The 22,940-nt window shown below is 34.6% G+C and overlaps 1 protein-coding gene across 4 annotated transcripts in view; it reads right to left on the bottom strand.

The window, feature by feature from the left end:
• Window positions 1-1,796: 1,796 nt before the first annotated feature.
• Window positions 1,797-22,940, bottom strand: part of HSF2 (heat shock transcription factor 2) — a 35,036-nt gene continuing 13,892 nt past the window's right edge. The window contains exons 3-13 of one of the 4 annotated variants that reach the window (XM_047732366.1): window positions 22,808-22,935; window positions 21,824-21,948; window positions 19,782-19,857; window positions 16,273-16,334; window positions 15,276-15,363; window positions 13,569-13,717; window positions 12,939-13,178; window positions 12,252-12,357; window positions 7,978-8,031; window positions 5,132-5,216; window positions 1,797-2,266 (exon numbers count right to left, since the gene is read on the bottom strand). In XM_047732366.1, coding sequence (XP_047588322.1) covers window positions 2,262-2,266; window positions 5,132-5,216; window positions 7,978-8,031; window positions 12,252-12,357; window positions 12,939-13,178; window positions 13,569-13,717; window positions 15,276-15,363; window positions 16,273-16,334; window positions 19,782-19,857; window positions 21,824-21,948; window positions 22,808-22,935 — 1,118 coding nt within the window. In that variant the 3' untranslated portion in view covers window positions 1,797-2,261. Of the gene's footprint in view, window positions 2,267-3,654; window positions 4,664-5,131; window positions 5,217-7,977; window positions 8,032-12,251; window positions 12,358-12,938; window positions 13,179-13,568; window positions 13,718-15,275; window positions 15,364-16,272; window positions 16,335-19,781; window positions 19,858-21,823; window positions 21,949-22,807; window positions 22,936-22,940 lie in introns of those variants that run through there. The other 3 variants (XM_047732363.1, XM_047732367.1, XM_047732365.1) reach the window with 3 other exon arrangements.

Below are 22,940 nucleotides of genomic sequence, written 5' to 3'. Positions count from 1 at the left end.
AGGTCCTCAGTAAAATGTCTATTCATGCCTTTTGGCAATTTTGTAATTGGATGGTTTATTGTTATAATTTGTTGAGTTTTGAGTTAATATATTCTAGATAAACATCCTGTATCAGGTAGTAGCTTACAAATATTTTCTCCTAGTCTGTATCTTTGTTCTTCCATCTGAACAGGGTCTTTTGCAGAGCAAAAGTGCTTAGTTTTGATTAGCTTCAACTTACCAAATTTTTTTTATAAGATTTTATTTATTTGACAGATAGAGATCACAAGTAGGCAGTGAGGCAGGCAGAGAGAGAGGAGGAAGCAGGCTCCCCACTGAGCAGAGAGCCCGATGTGGAGCTCGATCCCAGAACCCTGGGATCACGACCCGAGCCGAAGGCAGAGGCTTTAACCCACTGAGCCACCCAGGCGCCCCTATCAATTTTTAAAAGACCTAACATGTTTTTCAACTTGTCACTACTTGGCCAGCCCAACACACTTTTAGTACTGCCGTGTAACAGCTCTGAAAGCATCCCCATTTACTGGCAGATTCTCCATTCTTACACCCGTGATTTTCTATGTTCTAAGATGTAAGATAAAGAGAGCTTTTTGTTCCTTTTTTTGTAAGTTTATCAGGGTTCTCCAGAGAAAAAAATAGTAAGATACTTTGATAAATGGTGAAAACGGCACTTCACCCCTGTGGTCTTTCTACCCCAAACCCATTAACTCCTATAATCATGGGAAAAACAGTAAACCCAAATGAAGGTCACTCCACAAAATACCATGCCAATACTCCTTGTAACTGTAAAGGTCTGATTTATTTGTATGGTAGTTCGTCTGTTTGATACCAATTCCATGAAAATTTCTGATTTGCTTTATGGCCTAATATGCAACCAATTCTCAATATTTCATGTGTGCTTGAAATGAACATTTAGGCTCTAATTCTTAAATGTAACATTCTATATATGTTCATCACAACAAATATCATTTCATCGTCTTCCCAGTCTGCAGACTATTGTCAATTTAAGCCTCATCACTTGAGTATACCATCCCTATGAAAAACAAGGTGACACACTCTGAAAGAACATTCAGCTCTGTCCTACATGATTTCTGATGCCGATAATTACAACCACCCCCCCCTTAAATGAAAGAAAGTTATAAAGAGGATGAAGATGGGGGGCACTCTTGAAATTAATGGTCTTCATACTGTGGTACTTGTTTTCCAGACAGTACAGAGACTTCCTCTGGTAAGCAAGAGGTATTAGAGATCAGTGTCCAGATCTTCAGTTTCCTTATTACTCCTTCCTGAACTTGGATCTGCCTGAAAAGATGCCTTAAGAACATCAGGGCATCATCCCTCTTTAACAATCACTTTCCAAATTTAATGAAGATGTATCTCTTAGGCATTCTGAATCCTAAGGCATTACTAAGGCACTGGATAAAATCTCAAACACCCAATAAAGATAAAATTTTAAATACTGATGAGAAAGAATGACAGTGGGGGCAGAATCCTTTTGCAATTCAGGTAGTTTCTGGGGTTTTTTTTTTGCTGTCGATGAAATTGAAAGATGATCTAATTAAGTCACCAGTGGGTAACTCATTAAAAAATACAATAGTTCTGGGGCGCCTGGGTGGCTCAGTGGGTTGGGCCGCTGCCTTCGGCTCAGGTCATGATCTCAGGGTCCTGGGATCGAGTCCCGCATCGGGCTCTCTGCTCAGCAGGAAGCCTGCTTCCCTCTCTCTCTCTGCCTGCCTCTCCGTCTACTTGTGATCTCTGTCAAATAAATAAATAAAATCTTAAAAAAAAAAATACAATAGTTCTAGTATATAGTTATGAAGGAGTTAAAAGGACTGATAGTGCTATACCAAATTCCTTCCATCATATATTTTGTATTACAAAGTTTTTAAGAGTTGTACACTTACAAATACAAAAAGGAATGAAACTGATGCTCTTACACTGATAATCTTCAGCTTCAGATACAAAAAAATTGGGGAAGTACTCCTTCCCCCCAATCAAGACCTGTTCACGCCACTAAAAATGTTATTTCTCATACAATTTTACTGTTTAATGTTTGCCAAAATTTGAGTATTAGTGAACACCGAGATCAACCCCCCCCCACCAAAAAAAAATCCAAAGGCAGAACATAATAGTTTGTTCTCCACTCACCTGAAGTCTACAATAGGTGTCCAAGATTGATGGGTGGCTCTCTTCTAAGCAGTGATTCAGGAAGCCAAATTTCTTCCTTCTTGAATGTATAATCAGAAGCCATATACTCCTCTGCATCAGGCTAGTGGAGGGGTAAAAGAGCAAGGAGGATTGCAGAGGGGAGGTTTTCACAAACCAGACCTGGAAGTTCTTCTGTACATCACTTATGATTTATTTATCAGAATTCAGTTACACAGCCACCCTATTTATGAAGTAGAAATAATCTAACTCCATGATAGAGAAAATGGTTTGGATAATTATACTGTTGATGAATTGTGTATAACTGGACACATTTCTTTATAATGCGTAGAATCTTAAGGCTATAGGAAACAATTTCAAATTTAGTTTCAGAGAAGTATGACACTATCTTTAATGTGACTTTCACACATAATAAAAGTAGGATAAAATTCTTTGCGAGAAGTGGAATGGATGATGATGGTTATCAAATCAGTACGGTATTTAGATTCCTTTAGATACATTTTAAAAAGCACGCAACTTTTTAAACTGTAAGTTATATTTTTAAGTGGTAGTATTATCAATACCCTAAATTCCTTCCAACTAAAGGTGAAAAATTTTAATTTCAACTCAAAAAAGTACTGGAACATATTTTTCAAGATTTTTAGAATATTTCTAAAGCTCCAAAATGTCCCCAAGAGAAGAAACTTAATCATATTCCACACTGAAGAAGAGAAGGAAAAAAGAAAAGTTTCTTAAGTTCTCTCAGGCTCTAAATTCTTGTTCTCACTTTAACAACCTCTGAGACAGTGACCTCTACAACTTACGTAGAAACTAACTTCTGGGGACTTGAATTAGTTCACCAGGATGCCACTATCAGAGCCAAATGTTTAAATATCTGCTAAGGAAGGGTTTCCTATCTCTCTGTGCTAGGCTTTATTTTGAATTTTTACATCATAATAATAGAAATTCCAGGATATTGACAGAATATGGCCATGAGGAGGGCCATATTTGTAATTCTTCATTAAACAGCCCTATAAAATATTCAGATATAAACTGCTCTGCTTCCAGGCTCTGCCTGAAGGTAGAATTCAACTTGATAAAAGTGGTGCCCGCCTTGTATTAAGCTCTATAAGCCTGTTCCAAAGGGATAAAGTGTTACTGTTCCATCTCTAGGAACAAAAATTACAGGCCTTTGGGTGGCATCCAGTGATAATGTTCTTACCTCATCTGGGACAATAAGAGGCATACTTCTCTTAGTTCTTTATTAGAAATATAGGAAGCAAGCCAGTATAATTTTTAACACAGAAGAACTTTAAAACACATTAAGTTTAGAGACCTTATATTCCTTCCTTGTTGTAATACACAGTCTAACTCTTGAGATGAGGCACAAAGATCTTGGTGTGAATCAATAATGGACAACAGACAGTTTACAATTTAAATCTACTTCCTATAAAAAGGAAAAAATTGTACATGTGGGTGTCACCTCTAAAGAAGACACGTAACAGACATTAGTACGCAACATTCATTATATTTATTTTACTAAATAGTATGGTTCAAAAAAACACAAACAAATCAGAAAACTTTTACTTTAAAACTAGTCCAACGAGATGGATGGGGTTGATGCCATCCCATCCCCCTTCTTTTTATATATATGGAGCTGGAGCCATTCTGCCAGCAAGCACTCATGTTTACTTTGCCTTTCCTTTGAACATGAATGAACTTCTCTGAACAAGAGAGACAAATGAAGTTTTACAAGATACAGGCACTTTATGTTCCCAGTTTAAAAATAAGCCAAGTGAAAAATATTTAATAAAAGTAACTGGAACAGACAAAGGTTTAAGAGTTCTACCATTAGTTCTAGTGACTTACACTCAATGCAAACAGACAGCATCAAACAAGTAAAACAAACAAAAGTTTAACTGGGGTTAATGGGCATATATGTAAAAAAAGAAATCCAAGTTACTACAACTGGGGAAAAATGGCCATTTGAATCCAACTTAAAGATATGCCAACAATGTGCATTAAATCTTGTGTACCTATGTAGCTGAATAACATCTGAAAGCTTTGCCAGAGTGTGTAAGTGAGAAAAGCAAAAGGTGCTTTTGATTCCACAGTATCTGATTAAACAAAACAAAGCAATTTACAAAAAAAAGTACCAAATGATACTTTAAAATAAATAGTTCATCATTTTGATGAATATATACATGTAGAGTCCACTTCCTGGGGATTTAGCTATCTAAAAGTGGCATATCACTATCCAGAGGTGCAGGAGCAAGTTCACATAAATAAAACAGTGTGGCTTCACTAGCTTCGGCTTCAGTCAATGGCTCCAGGCGAACAAGCTTACTCTGGGTTGGCTCTGGATCTAGGCTGCTATCCAGAAGCTCATCAACTTCTATGGGTTTATCTACTGAGGACATAACTTCTGATGATGCTGTACTCCCCTGTTCAACAGTAGAAGCAGGGTTCCCATCGAGGAATGCAAGAAGTGGAAAGGCAGTGTACTGGATAAGCTGCTTATCTATAATAAAGATTAGAAAAATGCTCTTTTATCACCAGCTTATACAGAGTTCAAGCTGAAGGTGGAAAAAATGGAAACAGCTGTGCATATATGCAATCACTACCCTTATACACCCAAACAAGAAATATGATACTTCGTGTCAGTAAATTTTAAAATGTACTAGTCAGAAAAGTCTTTCATTCAACAATTAAGAGAGTTCTTTCAGTTCTCCTACAGTTAAATTTAAAAATAATAAAAAAAATAAATAAATTTAAAAATAATTAAAAAAATGACTTAAAGAATTAGTACCTCACCAATTTAATTTTTTCTTTAAGCTGAAACCTTGATACATTATGCACAGAACTGAGAACAGTACATTCTGTGTTCAACTGCTAAGTATGGCAAAGACTTTCCTTGGCTCACATTAGTTTCTATGTATGACTCTTAATTTTAAAAAGCTGTAATAACTAATACTACATTTATACCTACCTGTTTTGGGTTTAGATTTTCTTCCCTCTTCTGAAACTGGCTGAACTACATTGTTCTTGGTAGTTTCTAATCCTTTATTCTCAGACTAAAAGAGAAAAAATAATATAAAAAATACTTGTTTCACATTTTATACGTTCCTAAAAATAGCAAAAAAATTTTAAAAAGCTGGTACGGTATGTGAATATTGGTGTATTATCTGAAATACAGGGGAAAAGGGAACACCAGGAAAGAAGAACTAGAGAGAGAAAGAGATCTGAATAGGTAAGACTGGTTAAGACCAGTTAAGAAAATTATTGCTGTCATCAAGTGGATGAAACAAAGAATCTGAACTAGGATGACAGTTAAGTAGGAAAAGAGGGGGCATTTCAAAAGAACAGACAGAATCTGTCAGAGGTAAAAGATGGGAACGAATCAAAGATGGCTGGTTTCAAACTAAGAGATAATTCTTTAGGAAAATTAAACTCAAACAGTTTTGATTAAAAATGTGTATTACTCATTTCACTTACAAACAGAATATTTAGCATAAGTGAAGATATTTAGAGTAGCTCAGGATGACATGGTGATATCCTTAAAACTATTATTTCTCTATTTGGAAGCCTCAGAGTTGAGGTGAAGTTTCTTCATTCTCCTTCTGAGATTCCTTCAGTTCTTTTCTGTCACTTAAATTGCTTCTTTCAACCACTGTCTTCTCTCCTCACATCTGATTGTAAAGGGGATTAAACCTTTAATGTTGTTTAGTTCTTCAGTGCTCTCTTCAACGATGTTCAAACTGAGGGGCTGACGTTCACAATTTTCCCTAAATAGCTGTGTCCCAGACACCTGCATGCTCACTAAGTATATAGGGTGTAGAAAACATACTAATTCCTAAAATTGCCAATAATCATCATAAAATGATGCAGTACAAGTTTCCAGATTCAGAAATAATGACCTCAAGATATAATAAATTAAAACTTCCCAAAAATGTACATAAAAATGTTTCAGATTTAGCAATCGCAATAAACAAACATTAAGGCAAGAATACCATCATTATTTTTTTACTTTTTAAAATAGGTAGTTTTCAAGGATGCCAGTTATTTTAAAACATATGAGAACCAGGATGACAAAGGGAATTCATCTCCCATGCAAATTCTTATTTGTTAGTAATGGCCACTTAGATGGCTCTACTGAGGCGTATAAGTATCCTGATATATTAGAAAAAGAGTGTTGTGATCTATGTTAATACAATACTCGTCATGAGCAAGGGAATGACAGCTGATGTGGCAATTATTTGAAAACAATCTAGATTTTAGAACTATAATGAAAAGTCATTCTCTAATTTCTCTATAGCACTTTAGAACAATATGCAATTTGCTGTTTAACTGCTATTCCTGAGAACTGTAATTAAGCTACTGGTTTTGCGATAAAGAGGATAATCCAAGAATAAAGAATGACTCAATGTATAGCGTCTATATGAATAAACAGTTCAGCACATTGACTAAATGAATGCATGATATGGGTTCATTCACCTTAAGACCTAACATTTAAAAATACCATATTTACTGAAACCCAGGGTACTGAGGTAATCCGCAGAAATTTAAAATATAAACCCAGGCAAACTGTGGTCCACACGCCAAATTAAGCATGCTGCCTGTTTTTGTAAATAAAGTTTTATGGAAGCACAGCCACACTCATTCTTTCATGTATTGTCTATGGCTGCTGTCACACTACAATTAGTAGTGTTACGTAGTTGTGACAGAGAACATATGGCCTACAAAATGAAGTATCTACCAACTGGCCTTTTTATAAAAAGTATGCTAATCCCTGATAAAAATTATTCAAATATTCAATGTATAATCAACTTTTTAGTTCAAAAATTCACAAATTCTTTCAACTCTAAGTTACACAGCCTGTAACTTTGAGTATGTACAAGAACTGGTCATAACATTAGAAAAATTCTATCCTCTCACTCTAATTACTCATATCTAAGTATCATTTTTAGACAACAAAGAACAAAAAAAATAAGTAAAACTTTAAGTTCACTAATCTAGAACCTGTACAAATATCAGAGGACTTGATTTACAACTTTGCATTCGATAAAAAAATGGGACTGAACAGTATGGTATAAATGTTAAGACAAACGGAGTATACACCTAATCTATTTTAAAAACATTTAAAAATCTGCCTATTATATAAGCAATATACAAAGTAACAGAATGACTCTAATCATTTGCTCTTAACAACTGCAAATTGTCCTTATTACTCATTAAAAACCAGTTCTAAAGAATTTCAACATTTGCTAATACCAAGTGGACTAGCAAAATAACAAAACCATTACTTCAAAAAAAAAGAGAAAAAAACTGTCCAAAATCCATACTTCATTGTTTCAACCTGCTGTACCTACAGTTAGTAAAAAATTACTTCAAATCCCTGAGCTTTTACTGCATGCTAATAAAATGAAGGAACTATTTAAGAATATGGGTACCAGTGGATTTTCAATAAAAAATGCTGAGACATTGTTTATAGAAAGAATAAGAATGTAAGCTAAAGCACATAAAACATGAAAAAATATTTTAATAATTTGTTTCAGTGATACACCTGAACATGCCAAGTTTAAGTCAGTTGATTTCCCAGCACTTTGAGGGCTCATTTCGTACTGTTAATCACACAGGTACCTACAGAATTGGGCAATGACTCACCCCATAACCAAAAGCTTTTTTTCCAGCTAGAATTTTACTGTCTTGATCACACATATAAGGTAAGAATACAAAATGTTTTTGTAATTGGGAGTGATACTGCTCTCTACTTACTAGGGCTTTTTTTCAGATTCTTACAGCTATGGGTCCTGAGCAACATGAATTAAAACTTACTTTTGTATTATTGATGTAATCTGTGGGATTCATCTGCACAGAACTAGTGAAAAGCTGAAAGACCAAACAAGAAAGATGATAAGTTTAAAAAATATTAAAAAAGAATTAACTGCGTGTTCAAATTTTTATACAGCCATGTTGGGTAAAGAGATGTAGCTCCTGCACTAGGAAGTTTTCATACAGTAAAACAGTTTGAAAGAGAAAAGCAGGAAAGCAGGGAGAAAAACATACAAAAGCAGAGCAAGCTAGCCCATGCATCAGATGTTTTAAGAATTTCTCCATAAAACAGTGGGGCAAATCACTTAAGACAAATAGTGGTTTGCCCAACTTCTCATTTCCTTATTATTTTCTCTCTAAATGCCGTTGGTTTTAAGTGGCATCCAGGGCTGAGTTCCTTGCCCTGACAGTAAGCCTTCACTGACTACCTGCTAATTATGTAAGAAATTTATAGAACCTGCTCTGTGATGGTGGCTCCTAAATTACGCCTCAAACGAAGCCCTCTGACCAAATGGCATACCTCCCTGCTGGTTCTTTTCACCTCGCCTAGCAACAGGAGAGTGAAGGCTGAGACCACTGCTTACTGCATATGCCTCTCAGTCCAGCCAGTTTACAGACATAACTTTTAAGTCATAAACTTCAGTTGTTCATTCCACAGGGATTTACTGAGCATCTAAAAAATAACTGACATCAACTGACATCATGAAGAATACAAGATGAAGACACTATTCCTGCTCTCTAGGAGCTTACAATCTAAAACACAAGAACAAAATCAAATAGCAACATACAATCAGATACAATTAAATATTATAATACTAATGGATGGTAGAGATTTAAAGTACTGAGAGAAAGGAGAAAATCATGCATGTCTGTGTGTGTGTACATACACACACACGCACACAGGCGTGCACAAGATGAAACAAAGTCTTGATGAAGCTATCCAACACATATCAGGCCCTGAAGAATGGTTAGGACTTGTAGAGAGTGGAGAGAAGAATAAATCATAACATTAACAATAATAAAGAAGGAATGGTTGGGGGTGGGTGGGTAAATTCTAGCAGTAGATAAGATGACCAGTCCAAATAACATAAAATTTCTGAGTTCAACAGTAGGTTGTATGTGTAAAGTTCAAGAAGTAAAGCAAGGCCCGTCACAGCATAAGGCCACATTCTGTCAGCAGTAAGAGCCTTGGAAAAGGCCTGAGCAAGGAAATATAGTGATTAAAGCATTTTAAGAGAATGAACACACCAAATGGTTCACAGGACAGAACAAAATGCAGATAGATCCCTCCTCCACAGTCTCTAGACATTGATTCTTCTTCCTTAAATTTCCATTTAAAAAAAAAAAAAAAGTTCCACCTTCATGATAGCCTTAAAAATATCCCTAGTTCTTCCTTTTCTTTGGTTAACTTTCCTTCCTTTCATACTACCTACTGATCCATGTAAAGGAAGAGAATCAGATCCTTAAGAGTAGATCGCTTACATGACCACCAATCTCTGCCAAGTTCAGCTTGTCACTGCCTCTGAGACCTGACCAGATTTTGTCCCTACTGAGAGCGGCATCTGTAGAGTATAAGCTCCTCACTCTTTCTTTGCCCCACTCAATGCCACCCACTAAATCAGGTACACTTTCGTGGATTCCCAGCAGATGCAGAGTGTGAAGCAGAAAAAAGCAGATCGTACATGAGGAGCTGACACAGATGGTTGAATCCTACAGCCAAGCCTCTCCTGCTGACTCTACACAGTCACTAAGAACAGAACTCTGCAAAGAACCCATGAACTCAGCACACCTATTCATGTCCTTACCATCTTTGCCATCTCAGAGAACAAGGCAACCAATGGGTGATTTTTACAGTCAGCATAATTCAAGGATGAAATAATGAAGGATCTTAGATGAGAGAGGCATCAGAAAGTAGGGATTATCTGTGAGTGCTATTTTTGAAAATACAAAGGACCTGAACAACGAGATAAAGATAAGGAAACCAAAATGACTCAGTGATTACTATTCTGGGTGAGTAAAGAGAAGTCTGATATCACTACAGAAAATAAGAAAGCTGAGAAGCATAGCTCATTTAGAGAACAAAGAAAAGTTTAGCATTAAACACAAAAAATCTAAGGCAAGACCTTAACTGATGATGGCATCAAAATTCAAGCAAAGTTTACTTCAAAAAACTATTAGGAGCTAGAGATATAAATTTGAGATAAGCCAAAATACCTTCACAAAGGAAGGATAGAAAAAGAAGAGACTTAGAACAAATAAAAAGATAAAATAATGGGTACCTTGGGGATTACGCACAGGTAGAGAACAATAAGAAAGAGTAAACATAGTAGAGTAAACAAAGAATAGTTAGGAAGACAGATAAAAAAACAAAGAAGTCCAGTGACTCTAAAATCAACAGAAGTCTCAGTGTCAAAAATAACCAGTATTAATCATAATAGCACTAATTATTTATAATACCCAAAAGAGCCCTTCAAGTTAGGCATCAGCCACAATTAACAAATGGGGAAACTGGGCAAGAGAGGTGAACTTTTTCCAAGGTTAAATAGCTAGCCAGTAAGTGACATGAGCCAAATGAAACCCAAATCTGTCTGATTCAAAACACACCTACTAGCCCAATGGCCTGATTTTAAAACAAACAAACAAACCTGGAGCCTACTCAGTATGGATAAACCAAGGCAGCACAGGCTTCAAGTGAATAAGCAAGATAATGCAGGGTTTCAAAAGAAATATAGAGTAAAAAAGAAGTAACAAATAAAGCCACTCGTTTCTAAAGTTTTGTAGTTAAAGAATTAGAGAGGCAAAATGGTAAATGAGCAGAGCCACACATCAAAATGTTTAAGACGGAGATCTGTACCCACTGAAGCAAGATGGGAAAGATCAAGGACAGAGATAGAGAAACAGAGAGGCACAGGGCAGGTGTACAAATAAGCTTTAAAGAGAAAGTAAGCACTTCCTCTAAGAAAAAAAAAATGAGATTTCCCAACTTATGAGAGAACCAGAGCATTGTGATTATCCTCTGTGAGAACAGGGACGAGTTAGCGAGATGAGGTCTTGAAGACAGACAAGTATGATAAACATTCCAAGGTTAAATTAAAATAACCTAGAAGACTGCAAGGCTTTGTAGAAGGTCAGAATTATGGAATTTTGTTTCCTTCTTATGACCTAAGAAACAGATATTCTTAAAGGTCCCTGTATTCAAGATGGGGACAAAGACTGACAGAATCAAGAAGGGCTGACAAATTACTATTAACAAAGTAGGTCATTAATATGGATGCCGAATTCCCTTAAGATGATAACATAGGTCAGAAAGGAAATCTTGAAAGAAAGTGAAACTCATCCTGTGACATAATGATGATTTGGAAAGAACAATCAAATCATGGATATTGACAAAGACTAAGAAGCAGATTGGTAAGGTGGCAAATTAATAAGACTGAAGAGTAAGAAAGGACTAATTCCCTCTAGCCTCACTGAGAAGTTCTTAAAAGGACAAGACTACAGAATATTTTGATGTGACAGACTGCATTTTAAGGCAGAAATACAAAAAAAAAAAAAAAAAAAAGGCGCAACAAACCTTTTCAGGATAGAGAAACATATTTACAACAGAAAATGGAAATCAGGGAGAGAACAATATTCATCTAGATGGGACCATTCATCTGGATGGGACCAAGCCATAAGGAAGAGAGGAGTGGTAGGAGCAAGAGGGAAGACAGCAAGAAAGGTAGTTAGTGCCAGAAATGGTAGATAAGGATTCACAGTTCAGACAACATTGAAGTGATACTCATGTAGGTGGTGGTGGGGACTGGAACAAGATAACCTTAGGACTCAGGACATAAACATTTTAAAAATATAGCAAATATATTAAAATATAATTCATGTGAGTGGCAAACATTAATACCCGAAGTATTAAAAAGTGTCTCCATGCAGTTTCCTGCCTAAGTAACTCTCTTACTAAATTTCCACCCATTTCTATTCAGCGACAATCTATTCTAGAGCAGAACAAATATGGCAACAAGTCCAGAGAAGAAGAAGTACTGTTGAACAGAATTGATATGCTGTTACAGGAGGATTAACTGAGCTGCTATTCAGAAACAGGTAGTGATCCCCCTCCTTCACTGTCTTAAACCCATCTGCTCGTTGTTTCTGATAAACAAAATCATTCATTTAAAAAAAAGAAAATGCAAAAACAGTGAGAATACAAAAAAAGGTATACTGATTTATAAACAATATATGTGAACACACAAACTGCCAGTACAGCAAAGATTATTCAAAGTACCTACATCAACCAGGAGATCTGGATCTATGCTAAACTGTCTTCCTGACAGCATGGCTTGGAAGTCCTCTAAGCTGCAATCAATGCTGTCAAGATAATCCAACAGCTCAACCCTAAGGAAAAAAGATTTTTAAAAAATATCAAATATTAGGTTTCCTTGTTTTTACATTTAAAACCACATTATAAAATTCTTAATCTTAAGAGATCCTATTCAGTACTTGAGATTCCTGAAAATGTGGTTAACTGAGAACTCACAGCCTTTACACAAAACTTTACTATTTACAGAAAAGATTCTGCAACAATAGTCTGAATTTATCTTTTTTCCTCTACACTATAAATTATAAAATGTTTATTACTTATTAATGCTAATTTCTGGTTTCTTATGCTATAAAGTACCTTAATAGAAATTGTGTTATTCCATAATCCTAATAAAAACATAAATATGCATACACACACAATTTACGAACATTCAAAACAAGTATCTCATTAAAGAAATCTAAGGAATTGCCAAGAAAATCTCAAGACTCTCTCGGCATGATTAAATCCTTCTCAAAAAAACATATGCAAAACTCAAAAAACAAAGAAAGATTACATGGATTCATAATCTGAAAGGAAGATCATTCGAAGAGAATAGAACATGTGAAGTAAACAAAGAAAGCAAATAAATTCAGATAACATCTATATGAACACTCACTTTCCCAGAAGATTGATGTTATCATTTAAAATGGAATCCATCATGGTCACAGGATCTTCTGTGGTCAGACTAGATGAGCCATTTAGCTGGACAGCACTAGACATAAGAGGACTGGTGCCATCACTGCCTGAACTTAGTGATTCTCTGGCTGGTTCATTCTGATCTCCACTCTGAATGACAGGTGCATACTCATCTTCATTGTCATCCTCAACAATGACAATATCAGGGTATTGGCTACAGCTAGATCAGCAATAGGAGAAAGAACCAATTACATTTTCAAATGCATTCAATAAATTCATTCTGTCCATTCATTCTCCATGGAAACTTTCTCCCCAAAGTTGGGGAGAAGCTTAATCACAAATATTGATTCATCATATGATGCAAGACGACAAAGGATCAATTAAAGATGTTTAACTCCAAAATTTAAAAAAAATCTGAATTCTCATTACTTTTTGTTGGAAGTCTTTTTGCTGAGAGGAGAACATCTGGTTAAATAACTTGGCATTTTCAGCTTAATAATACAAATATGAGTTTGACAGTAGTTTATCAGAGTAAAGTTGTTTTGAATTAAGCTCTTTGACAACAAAAGTAACCAATATTTTCACAAATTTTACTTTGTAATTTCCTTACTTGGAAGGATCAGCTATAACGTCCTCATTAGTTTCTGGAATAACTGGGATATTTTCTTCATCTGCATTATCATCAGTTACATCATAAATAATGATGTCATCTGAAATCCGCTCCCTTGCCTTCAAACCTTCAGTCCTACTGTGTGGAACCTAAAAAAATCAGGGAGAAAATAACAAAACTGTAATTATATTGACTACCGAACAATACACCATTTAAAAAGTGCTAACTGGGCACCCATTATTTACTAAATATTAAGGAAACAATTTAGCTATGTTCTCTGCCCTAATGGGACTTACACACTAATTGGTATTTGTACCCATTTGCAAAGGTAGGAGGTAATGTTACTTCATTCTATTTAACTATTTCTTTTACTGTAAGGAATTATGAAGGTGGCATGCCCCAGAATAAGTCTATGGAAAGATCTTCACATTTTAAAGTATTTTTTATATCCAAACGGTTTTAAAAAAAAGTCTTAAAACTTCACCAGGAATTTCAAGCATAACTAGATGGCCACTGTGCTGATGAGGATTATTTTATCTTAAGCTACTCTATTTGACATATGCCTTATTCTTTCTTATTAAAATGCTTTAATAGGAAAAAAAAACTCTCAACTATTCCACAGTTAAATGTCAGCCTGAATTTTTAGCAAAATTTTTTTTTATTCAGCTACAGATCTATTCAGATCATAGGTACCTAAAAAAAAAAAAATTCAATTATCTAAAGCAAATTAAACTCATTATTATAATGAATAAATCTATAAATCTCAACAGTAGATAAATCTGAGGCAAAAGATGTGAAAGACTTAAAAATAAATAAATCCAGTTAAATTAAGAAATCTTCATCCATTTACACTGAGTCTTCAATCCTAAAAACACAATAGTTAGGTATGCTTACTTTGAAACAGTGGTAAGACCTCATGCTAACTCTGATTTGCTCAAGAAAAAAAATCTTGGTACTTTAGTAACAAATCTGAAGCAGTATTTAGAATTCTAAGATGTGAATGTAACCATGACAATCATCTATTAAAAGAAGTCTATACTCTGGACTGAACTGATTTGCCAGTGGGTTTAAGTTTGACAAATTATCCAGACAGCCCATGACAAAAATAAAGGTAAACAAAAATGTTCTGCAATTGCTAAAAAATCTAGTCTACGTAATTTATAATAAAAGTTGGAAACAACCTAAAGTAACAATAGATAAATGCATAATTATATTATCATAATATTCAACTGCTATCAGGTAGTAGTTGAGATGAACTAAATCTGTTTAATAAATCTCAAAAGCCAAACAAAGTGAAAAAAAGTCACAATGTAAAATGATATGTGCAAAATAATATCATTTATATGAGGTTTAAATACATACAAAGTAATACCAAATATTGTTCATGAATTCACGCATATAAAAGGACCATGGGGATGATAAATACTAATTCAAGATTTATCTAGGAGAGACTGAAGAGGAGGCAAAAAACAAATCAGGGAACAGGTTTGTTCCCATATCATCATATAATAAATGGTATTTATAATGCTTTATTTCTTAAAATAATCTAAACCAAATAATAAAAAATGTCATGATTTGATAAAGCTGGAGGATGAGCACTTAGATTATTATTCACTGACCTTTGCAAATGTGAGTGCATGAAATACTGTTGTAATAAAATCTGGTTTGAGATAACAAATATAAAACAGAATTTAAATAAAAAATTACTTTATGATGGTGATTATCAGCTGGTTCTTTGACTATATGCTGAAACAGATTCTTCTTTTGGGCTCCATTAGTGTTGAGAAGTAGAGGCCTGAAAATCAGCATATATACATTAAATTCAGTGAAGCAAACATAGAAGAAATTTAAACTACTTCTAATATTTTACCCTCACATGAACATAAACACTTTAATAATAAAAGATTTCAGGTGGTGACACAAAATAAGCTCTTAAAAATGGTCACATCTTAGGAAGAGAAACTAGGGGATGACTATGTCTAGGACTTTGATTTCGCCATTCTTTTGTACTATTTTTGTTAAATACAATAAATAAATTACTCTCTCTGAATATATTTCATTGCTGACCAAACCATATCACTCTTTATGAACTACAGTTACATAGTACAAAGTAAGCAGATGATATCATAAGAATTAGTTTGTGGAAGCAGAGTTAAGGCCATAGCATAAAATGTAACCATAACCAATCTTTGCTAAAATTTTAGTCTTACAAGGTAAGTTTTTTTCTCCTTCCAACTATTCTTTTGTCCACTATCCTTCTTAAGCTTTAGTTATGACATGGCAGTTACTAAATTTTTCGGTATCACAAGCCAGTCAATATACAGGTTTTCAAATTCCTTACCAATGAGATCAAGTAAAAAATTTTTCATTTTTTTCAATAGACGACCTTTTAAGAGTTTCCCTCACTGAAGCCTACCAATGATACATTAAACTGCTAATGTGAATAAAAATGGATTTCTTATTAACTATGTATGTGTCTGTAAAGTGACCATTTAGGCTGTCCTTGTCTCTGAAAAACATTAGCAGGCTGACCGCAGAAAGAAGTAACACTACTCATGAAATGCTGAGAGTATAATTTAGCAAGGACTGTTCATCTGGGACAACAGACATATACTCAGGAAATGTAGGCCATTCATGGTTAAACATTAAAATGTTTAGTTTTTCATGAATAGGTCAAATGAAGGGTTTTACAGCAAAAACTTACCTTTTACGTTTTAAACTCACAAGCTGGTTATTCTGAACCAACGTAACAATAAACTGGACAATCTAAAAGGAAAATATAAACAAAAAATTTTCCATCATAGACTCAATTCCTAAGTACATAAGTCTTAGAAAATTAAATACTACGTATTTGCTATTCTTAGTCACATAATTTCTCACATTTTAACATATTTGAAATCTCAGGTGCATCCTACAATTGATATCTAAAGAAATACCAGTTTCCAGACAGAAGAATAACCTGTTATAAAATAAAAGTTGCAGATACCTAGGATACCAAGATGTCTAAGACATTCATCTATCCATCCATCCATCCATCCACCCACCCATCCATTTATCTACCTAATACTCAGCCTAGTTATTTGTTTTGATGCTAAGAACCATGCATGCCTGGATACAGATCCTAAGGTTTTACTTAAAATTTTTTCAAGAAGATTATGCTGGGGGGAAAAAAAGTGACAAGCAACATTTTTCTTAAACAAGGTAATACAATTTGAGGCAAAAGAGACTGCTGGCTTTCAGAAGAGAGCATAAAATTTTCAAGGTAGAAAAAGCTTATTGGCTTATTCTAAACAATTATGGCTTAATAAAAAATATTGTCATGGGATGTGCCTGGGTGGCTCAGTTGGTTAAGCATCTGCCTTCAGCTCAGGTCTGGACCCCAGGGTCCTGGGGTGGAGTCCCACATCAAGCTCCTTGCTCAGCGGGGAGCCTGCTTTTCCCTCTACCTGCCAATTCCCCTGCTTGTGTTCTCTAACCCTCTCTCTCTGACAAATAAATAAAATGTTTAAAAAATTTATAGTGTCATGAAGTATTTAATTATATACAAATAGAGATAAACCCCAAAATACAGTTAACTAGAGGTTATCCAAAAATAAATTCACAATATTGAAGTTGGAATACATATAGTTTTTTCAAATAAACAATGAGCAGATTTTGGTTTGGATGGTTTTGCTCTTAAACATCCAAGATACCCATACTACCAATCGGGAAAAGCTAGTTTAATCTTCAGAGCTAGATTAAATTTAAAAGGAAAAAACTACTAAGCAGATCAAGACATGCAAACAATCTTTCATATTATGGCAGTGTGGACCATGGACCTGCAGTATTAGCCCAAGAACCTATTAGACACACACATTCTCAACCCCACTCCAGAAACTGCTGAACCTGAAATTCTGAGGACAGGGTCCAGCAATGTATGTTTAGCAAGTACTCCAGGTGATACTGATGTGAATGTGAGAATCAATGGCTTAAGGTATTAAATTTATTGTCATCTTCCTAAAGAAAAAGGTGAGGATCATATGGTGAACTATGAAAAGCAGTGTATCACTGAGAGGTTATAAATAAAGGCCAAAAGTGTCTGAAGGACTATTTAGACTCTTTGCATAAAAGTTAAACAGCATTACAGTCTTGAAAAGGAAATTAGCCACTAAATAGTTTATTCAAAACAAAATGTTGGGGCGCCTGGGTGGCTCAGTGGGTTAAGCCGCTGCCTTCGGCTCAGGTCATGATCTCGGGGTCCTGGGATCGAGCCCCGCATCGGGCTCTCTGCTCGGCGGGGAGCCTGCTTCCTCCTCTCTCTCTACCTGCCTCTCTGCCTGCTTGTGATCTCTCTCTGTCAAATGAATAAATAAAATCTTTAAAAAAAAAAAACAAAAAAAAAAAATGTTGACTGATGGCTGATGAAAAAGAAAATTTAAGCCTAAAAGTATCTCTGAAATAATTTGGCTTCAATTACTTTTGTTAATTTCTAAGTATTATAGAAAAATTCTAAAAACATCAGTGGTTGAATTTATAAGAATATGAAGCATTGGATAAATTTCTCCTGACATTTGTTTTACATATTAGTTCTCTTATGACAATTCTGCATCATGCTTTACAAAGCTTGCTCCCTGAAGGAGAAGAAAAGGCATCTAACATTTATAGCATCTGACTTCTGGACCTGACAAGTTCTTTAACAGGTACTATTATACTACCCTGTAACAAGTACCTGTACCAGGTAACTCTATTCCATCTAATCCAAGGCCAAGGAGTATATAGCAGATGTATTAAGCAATTCCAGGAACAGAGAGAAGATTATCAGCTATCACTATGCATTATAAGAACTCCCTAGCTCCACAAAACCACATATATTCAAGTTCAAATTTGACAGACAGAATGTTAGATTTCATGAAAAACTGAAATGTTATGTAAGTATTTTGCCAACTTTCTCTGCTCTTAGGAAAAAAAAAATACAGCATTATAAGCCAGTATTTAACTATAAAACATTGTTTTCTGGAAAAGATTAAAAGATTTTTTAAAAGTAAAGTACAGGTTTAATACTGTACACCTATTGTTTTAAATGAGGTATTCTTAACAGGGCTGCAGGCTGGAATCAGCTCTGGAAGTTCTGAAAATATATGCACTTGGACTAAACACTTAGAAGTGAATTCTATATTTAACCTTTACCTGCATACTGATTTGGAAAAAAACAACAACAAATGAAAAAAACCCCAGTATTCTAACTACAGGCCCAAGGCTGCAACCATTCATCTCTGTTCTAAGCTTGCTCCACTAGACCCAGATCTTTCCTGTCAGTCATAACCCTATTTTTAGCTAAAGGCATCTCAGCACAAACCAGCTGAAGTACTCCCACCCTTCCTCCCCCCACAAAAACCTGTTGCTTAAATTTAAGAGTCTAGTTTACTCATGAGCAAAAAATAGCTGCCTTAATTACTTTTATGTTTCAAGTCTTATTAACATATGAAAGCTGATATGAAAAGACTAAATCACAAGGACACGATGCAACTGAGAGATTGTCAATTCCCCCAGTTATTTTCAGCTCAGATACTAAAATCCAGAATTTATTTTACAACAGATTACTTTAACTGCTTTTCCACAGAGACTAATAATGGCATACAATGATGACTAATTTTTTAGAACTCATAATTTGGTCAACTGATTTGAAAATTTTATTCATCTGCCTTCAAAGACCATATCTATCCCCTTTCAAGTAAAATAACAGTAAAAACAATAAGAACAAACCCACACAGTAAGGCTGCCATTCATACTAAAAAATGTAAAGAAACCGGTAGTATATTATGTTCCTAAAAAATGAAGTATCTTTTAAGTTGTTTGACAGGCCAAAGGTCACTTACTAAAAACTAGTGAGACTTAATCTGAGAGTATGGACTAACCATATTTAGCTAATGAGAAATGTTTCTTATTAAAAAGAAAATATAACAGTTGACCTAATTTGTTTGATTTCATAGTTTCACTACTGTACGTGAACCCAATATATAAGAACTAAGACCAAGGGTGCCTGGGAGGCTCCTTCTTCCTCCCCTTCTGCCTCTCTGCCTACTTGTGATCTCTGTCAAATAAATAAAATCTTTTAAAAAAAGAAAAAAAGAACTAAGACCAATCACTAACTATTCAATAGAGACTTTTTTGGGGTCACAAATAGTACTATAATTAAACAAAGGCTGGTTATGGCCATGGAGGAGAATAGCTTACCTTTCGAATAACTTGTTGCTGTTGTGCATGTTTTGCTCGTAATTCTGACACCTCCTTCCAAAGGGACTCATTCTCACTATGTTATCATTTATTAAAAAATAAAACAAAATTTAGTCAGAAAGCCAGAGCTCAGTATCTTTAATTAAAAAAAAAAACAAACCAGTGAACTTTGCTATATATCTTCATGAAACTGGAAAAACTTTGGTTTAATTACATAAAATGGCAACTATCTTGCTACAACTCCAGAATCATCCCTTCATAACTACAGTACTCTCTATTCATGGCAATATAAACACAAAAATTTAAGACTCATGCCTATATCCACATAGTAGCAGGGAATTTACTTCCCTTACAATGTGGTTCATTACTTCTTGTTTAAAATAAACTAACCTTTCAATTATGGCTACCAACTGAATTGAGAACTTGTGCTTAGAAAAGAATCTTAAAGGAAGTGACATTTACCCAGCACTACTTACGCTCTAGGGATTATGCTAAGCATTTTATATGTACTTCTTGTTTAAACTTCTATTAAGTCAGCCAAGAAAGGAATTATTAACTTCATTTTATAGAGGAGGACAATGAGACCCAAGAATTACGAGGACTTGCCTAAGATCACAGAAATTATTCGTAGTTAAGTGTTGAGGTCAATCTCAAAGTCAATCAGGCCCTAAAACTGTCTATCTTAAGATCCGTTTCAAACATATAAAACACCAAAAAAAAATTTTTCAAAGCATGTCTAAATATAAGACAAACCAGTAACTTGCCTGGTAGTAACAGTTTCTTTTCCTTCACTAACTTTTGTTGAAATTGCAATTACTAAATGTTAGCAGCAATAACACTGAGAAGGCATGAAAGATAATCCACCTATTAAATACTTTAATTTTTGCTCTTATCAATTTCCATAATATCCATCTTCCTCAAGCTAAACTCTTATAAAAGGAACTTCTGTATCTTACATGCAGAAGATATGAAAAATAAAACTTTAATACACTTACTGAATAACTAGCGTATTTCCTCTGACTCAGATATTTAAAGATACTATCATCTGCCTACTAAACATAAGTTGAATGGTTACCTCTAAAACTTAGAGGATGAATCTGGGATCACATTCCTTAAGGGCCAAACCTGAGATTCAAGGAATTGGGTCAAAGGGCATCTCAGGAGACACAAGATACGTACAATAAACTGGCATAAGAGATTGAATAAAATATTCAAAATTGGACAGCTTAAAAATTAAGCCTTATTCAAAAAGGGAATGAAGTTCAAGGTTACTCTTTTAATAAATACACTTAAGACAGCTAAACTAAAGACAGCTAAGCTTTTAAGACAGCTCTCCCACATTTGAAATGGGAGACAGAATACATAAAATATTCTCAAGACCTCGGCCCCTATTAGGATAAGAGAAAATGCCAACTACTTACTAAGATGAAGTACACATCTACTCTATATACAAGTTGTTACTGTGGGAAGTAATGGTGCCAAGAATTGCAATAAAACAAAAAAGCATGTTTCTGTAGATAAAAGTTTTGAATAATATTTCACCATGTCTAGGTAAGATAAATACCAAGTAGGGCAAGTTTCTTGCATCCTTTTCCCCTATTTTTTGTGTCCTATTTTTTCCTAAGAGGCCAACATAGAAAAGTTTTATGAAACCACCATAAAGAAGATGTAAGTCACATATGCAGTGTTTTTTACAGCTTCTGTGCCCTCATGTGTGTGAACATCATATGAAAGCTAACCTAAGTAGAATTGTATTTCTCTCCTACATTGATTTAAAGGTCTACTGTTTCATCAGTGAGGCTCGTGCATCAAATTGTTTTAATTGCCCAGATTTATAAATTCTTTTGACCACCGTCAAGAAAATACAATATTGAGGATCAAGGGCTACAAATCAAAACTAAAGGGAAACAATACTTACAGAAAAATGACCTTTTATCCTGGCTTCAACAATGTGAACTAAGTACTTAAAGCACTAAATTCCAATCCCCAACACACACATACCAACCTCTATATTAAGATTATATTTGGAAATAATATTTTACCTTTTTAATTCAGAAAGCCTGGACTCAATAGTTTCTTGTTTTATTTGAACCTTCTGAGCACTACTTATAATTTTTGTTAAATCTTCCTGACGAATCTTATTTTCTTCTGGTTTTGAAGAAGAAACCTTTTTAAAGCAAATTTAGGGAAATAAAATATTAAACATCATGTTTGTAATTCAAAGTTTCCCTATTGTAAGTGTGTTTTGTAGCCCATTTAAGAACTTAGATTTAGTTCCAAAAAGCCCAAAACAGGATTCTATAAAAGGAATAAACTTCATAGCTCAAAGACAGAGGGTGAGAAATAATTAATCTTTTTTTTTTTTTTTTTTTTTTTTTTAATGTGGAGAAGTTTCCACGAGCAGGAAAAATTTAGGCACTTTTTTTCATTCCCTTTCACCAAAGTCACTGTAATTTCCCCAAGCCTCTTTATTATCACATTCCACGTTTAATAAATTCATGCAGTAACAGCTGCACACTAGGTCATTTTCTTTCATGGTCCATTACTCTTTTATTCCCCTCTTTTGTGGATTTAGTAAAAATATTTTATTTCAGCAAAAGACACCATTCATTTAAAAATGTATTATTAAGTGCTTACTATATGCAAGGGACTTGTTCTCAGCATTGGATATTCAGCAGTGAACTACAGAAAAAGCCCTCCAGGGAGTCGACATTCTAACAGCTTATATTTTTTAAGCTAAATTAGGAGTGAGCCATCCCAATACAGATGATTCCTCACCCTCAGTCAGAATGTAAACATTTTCCTTCCCTCTAGAATATAATTGAAGACAGAGCTTTCAGAACAGCTAACCACAGAGAAAAAATATAAAACAGAAGGAAATAATTAAAGCTTTATTAGTCTAAGTCATCCCAACAAGGAATACCTGTGTATTTCTGTACAGTCTTAATTTCAACAGGTGAAACACTGTGCTGGCCAAGTATGCTATATGGTAATGCCTCAAATAAATCACATTAAAAATAGCTCACCTTCCTTTTAATGTTCTCCAACAAGTCATCCTGGCCTTGTTTGAAGTAAGGATGCTGAAATTCAACAGGACCATCTCGTTCCTGCTTTACAATTCCAGAGTCAATATGCACAACCTTACGGAAACCATCTGAA

Source organism: Lutra lutra, chromosome 6 (assembly GCF_902655055.1).
Source record: "Lutra lutra chromosome 6, mLutLut1.2, whole genome shotgun sequence".
NCBI classification, from domain to species: Eukaryota; Metazoa; Chordata; class Mammalia; order Carnivora; family Mustelidae; genus Lutra; species Lutra lutra.
Note: the sequence above shows the minus strand (reverse complement) of the source record. Positions and strands in the feature narration are given on the sequence as shown.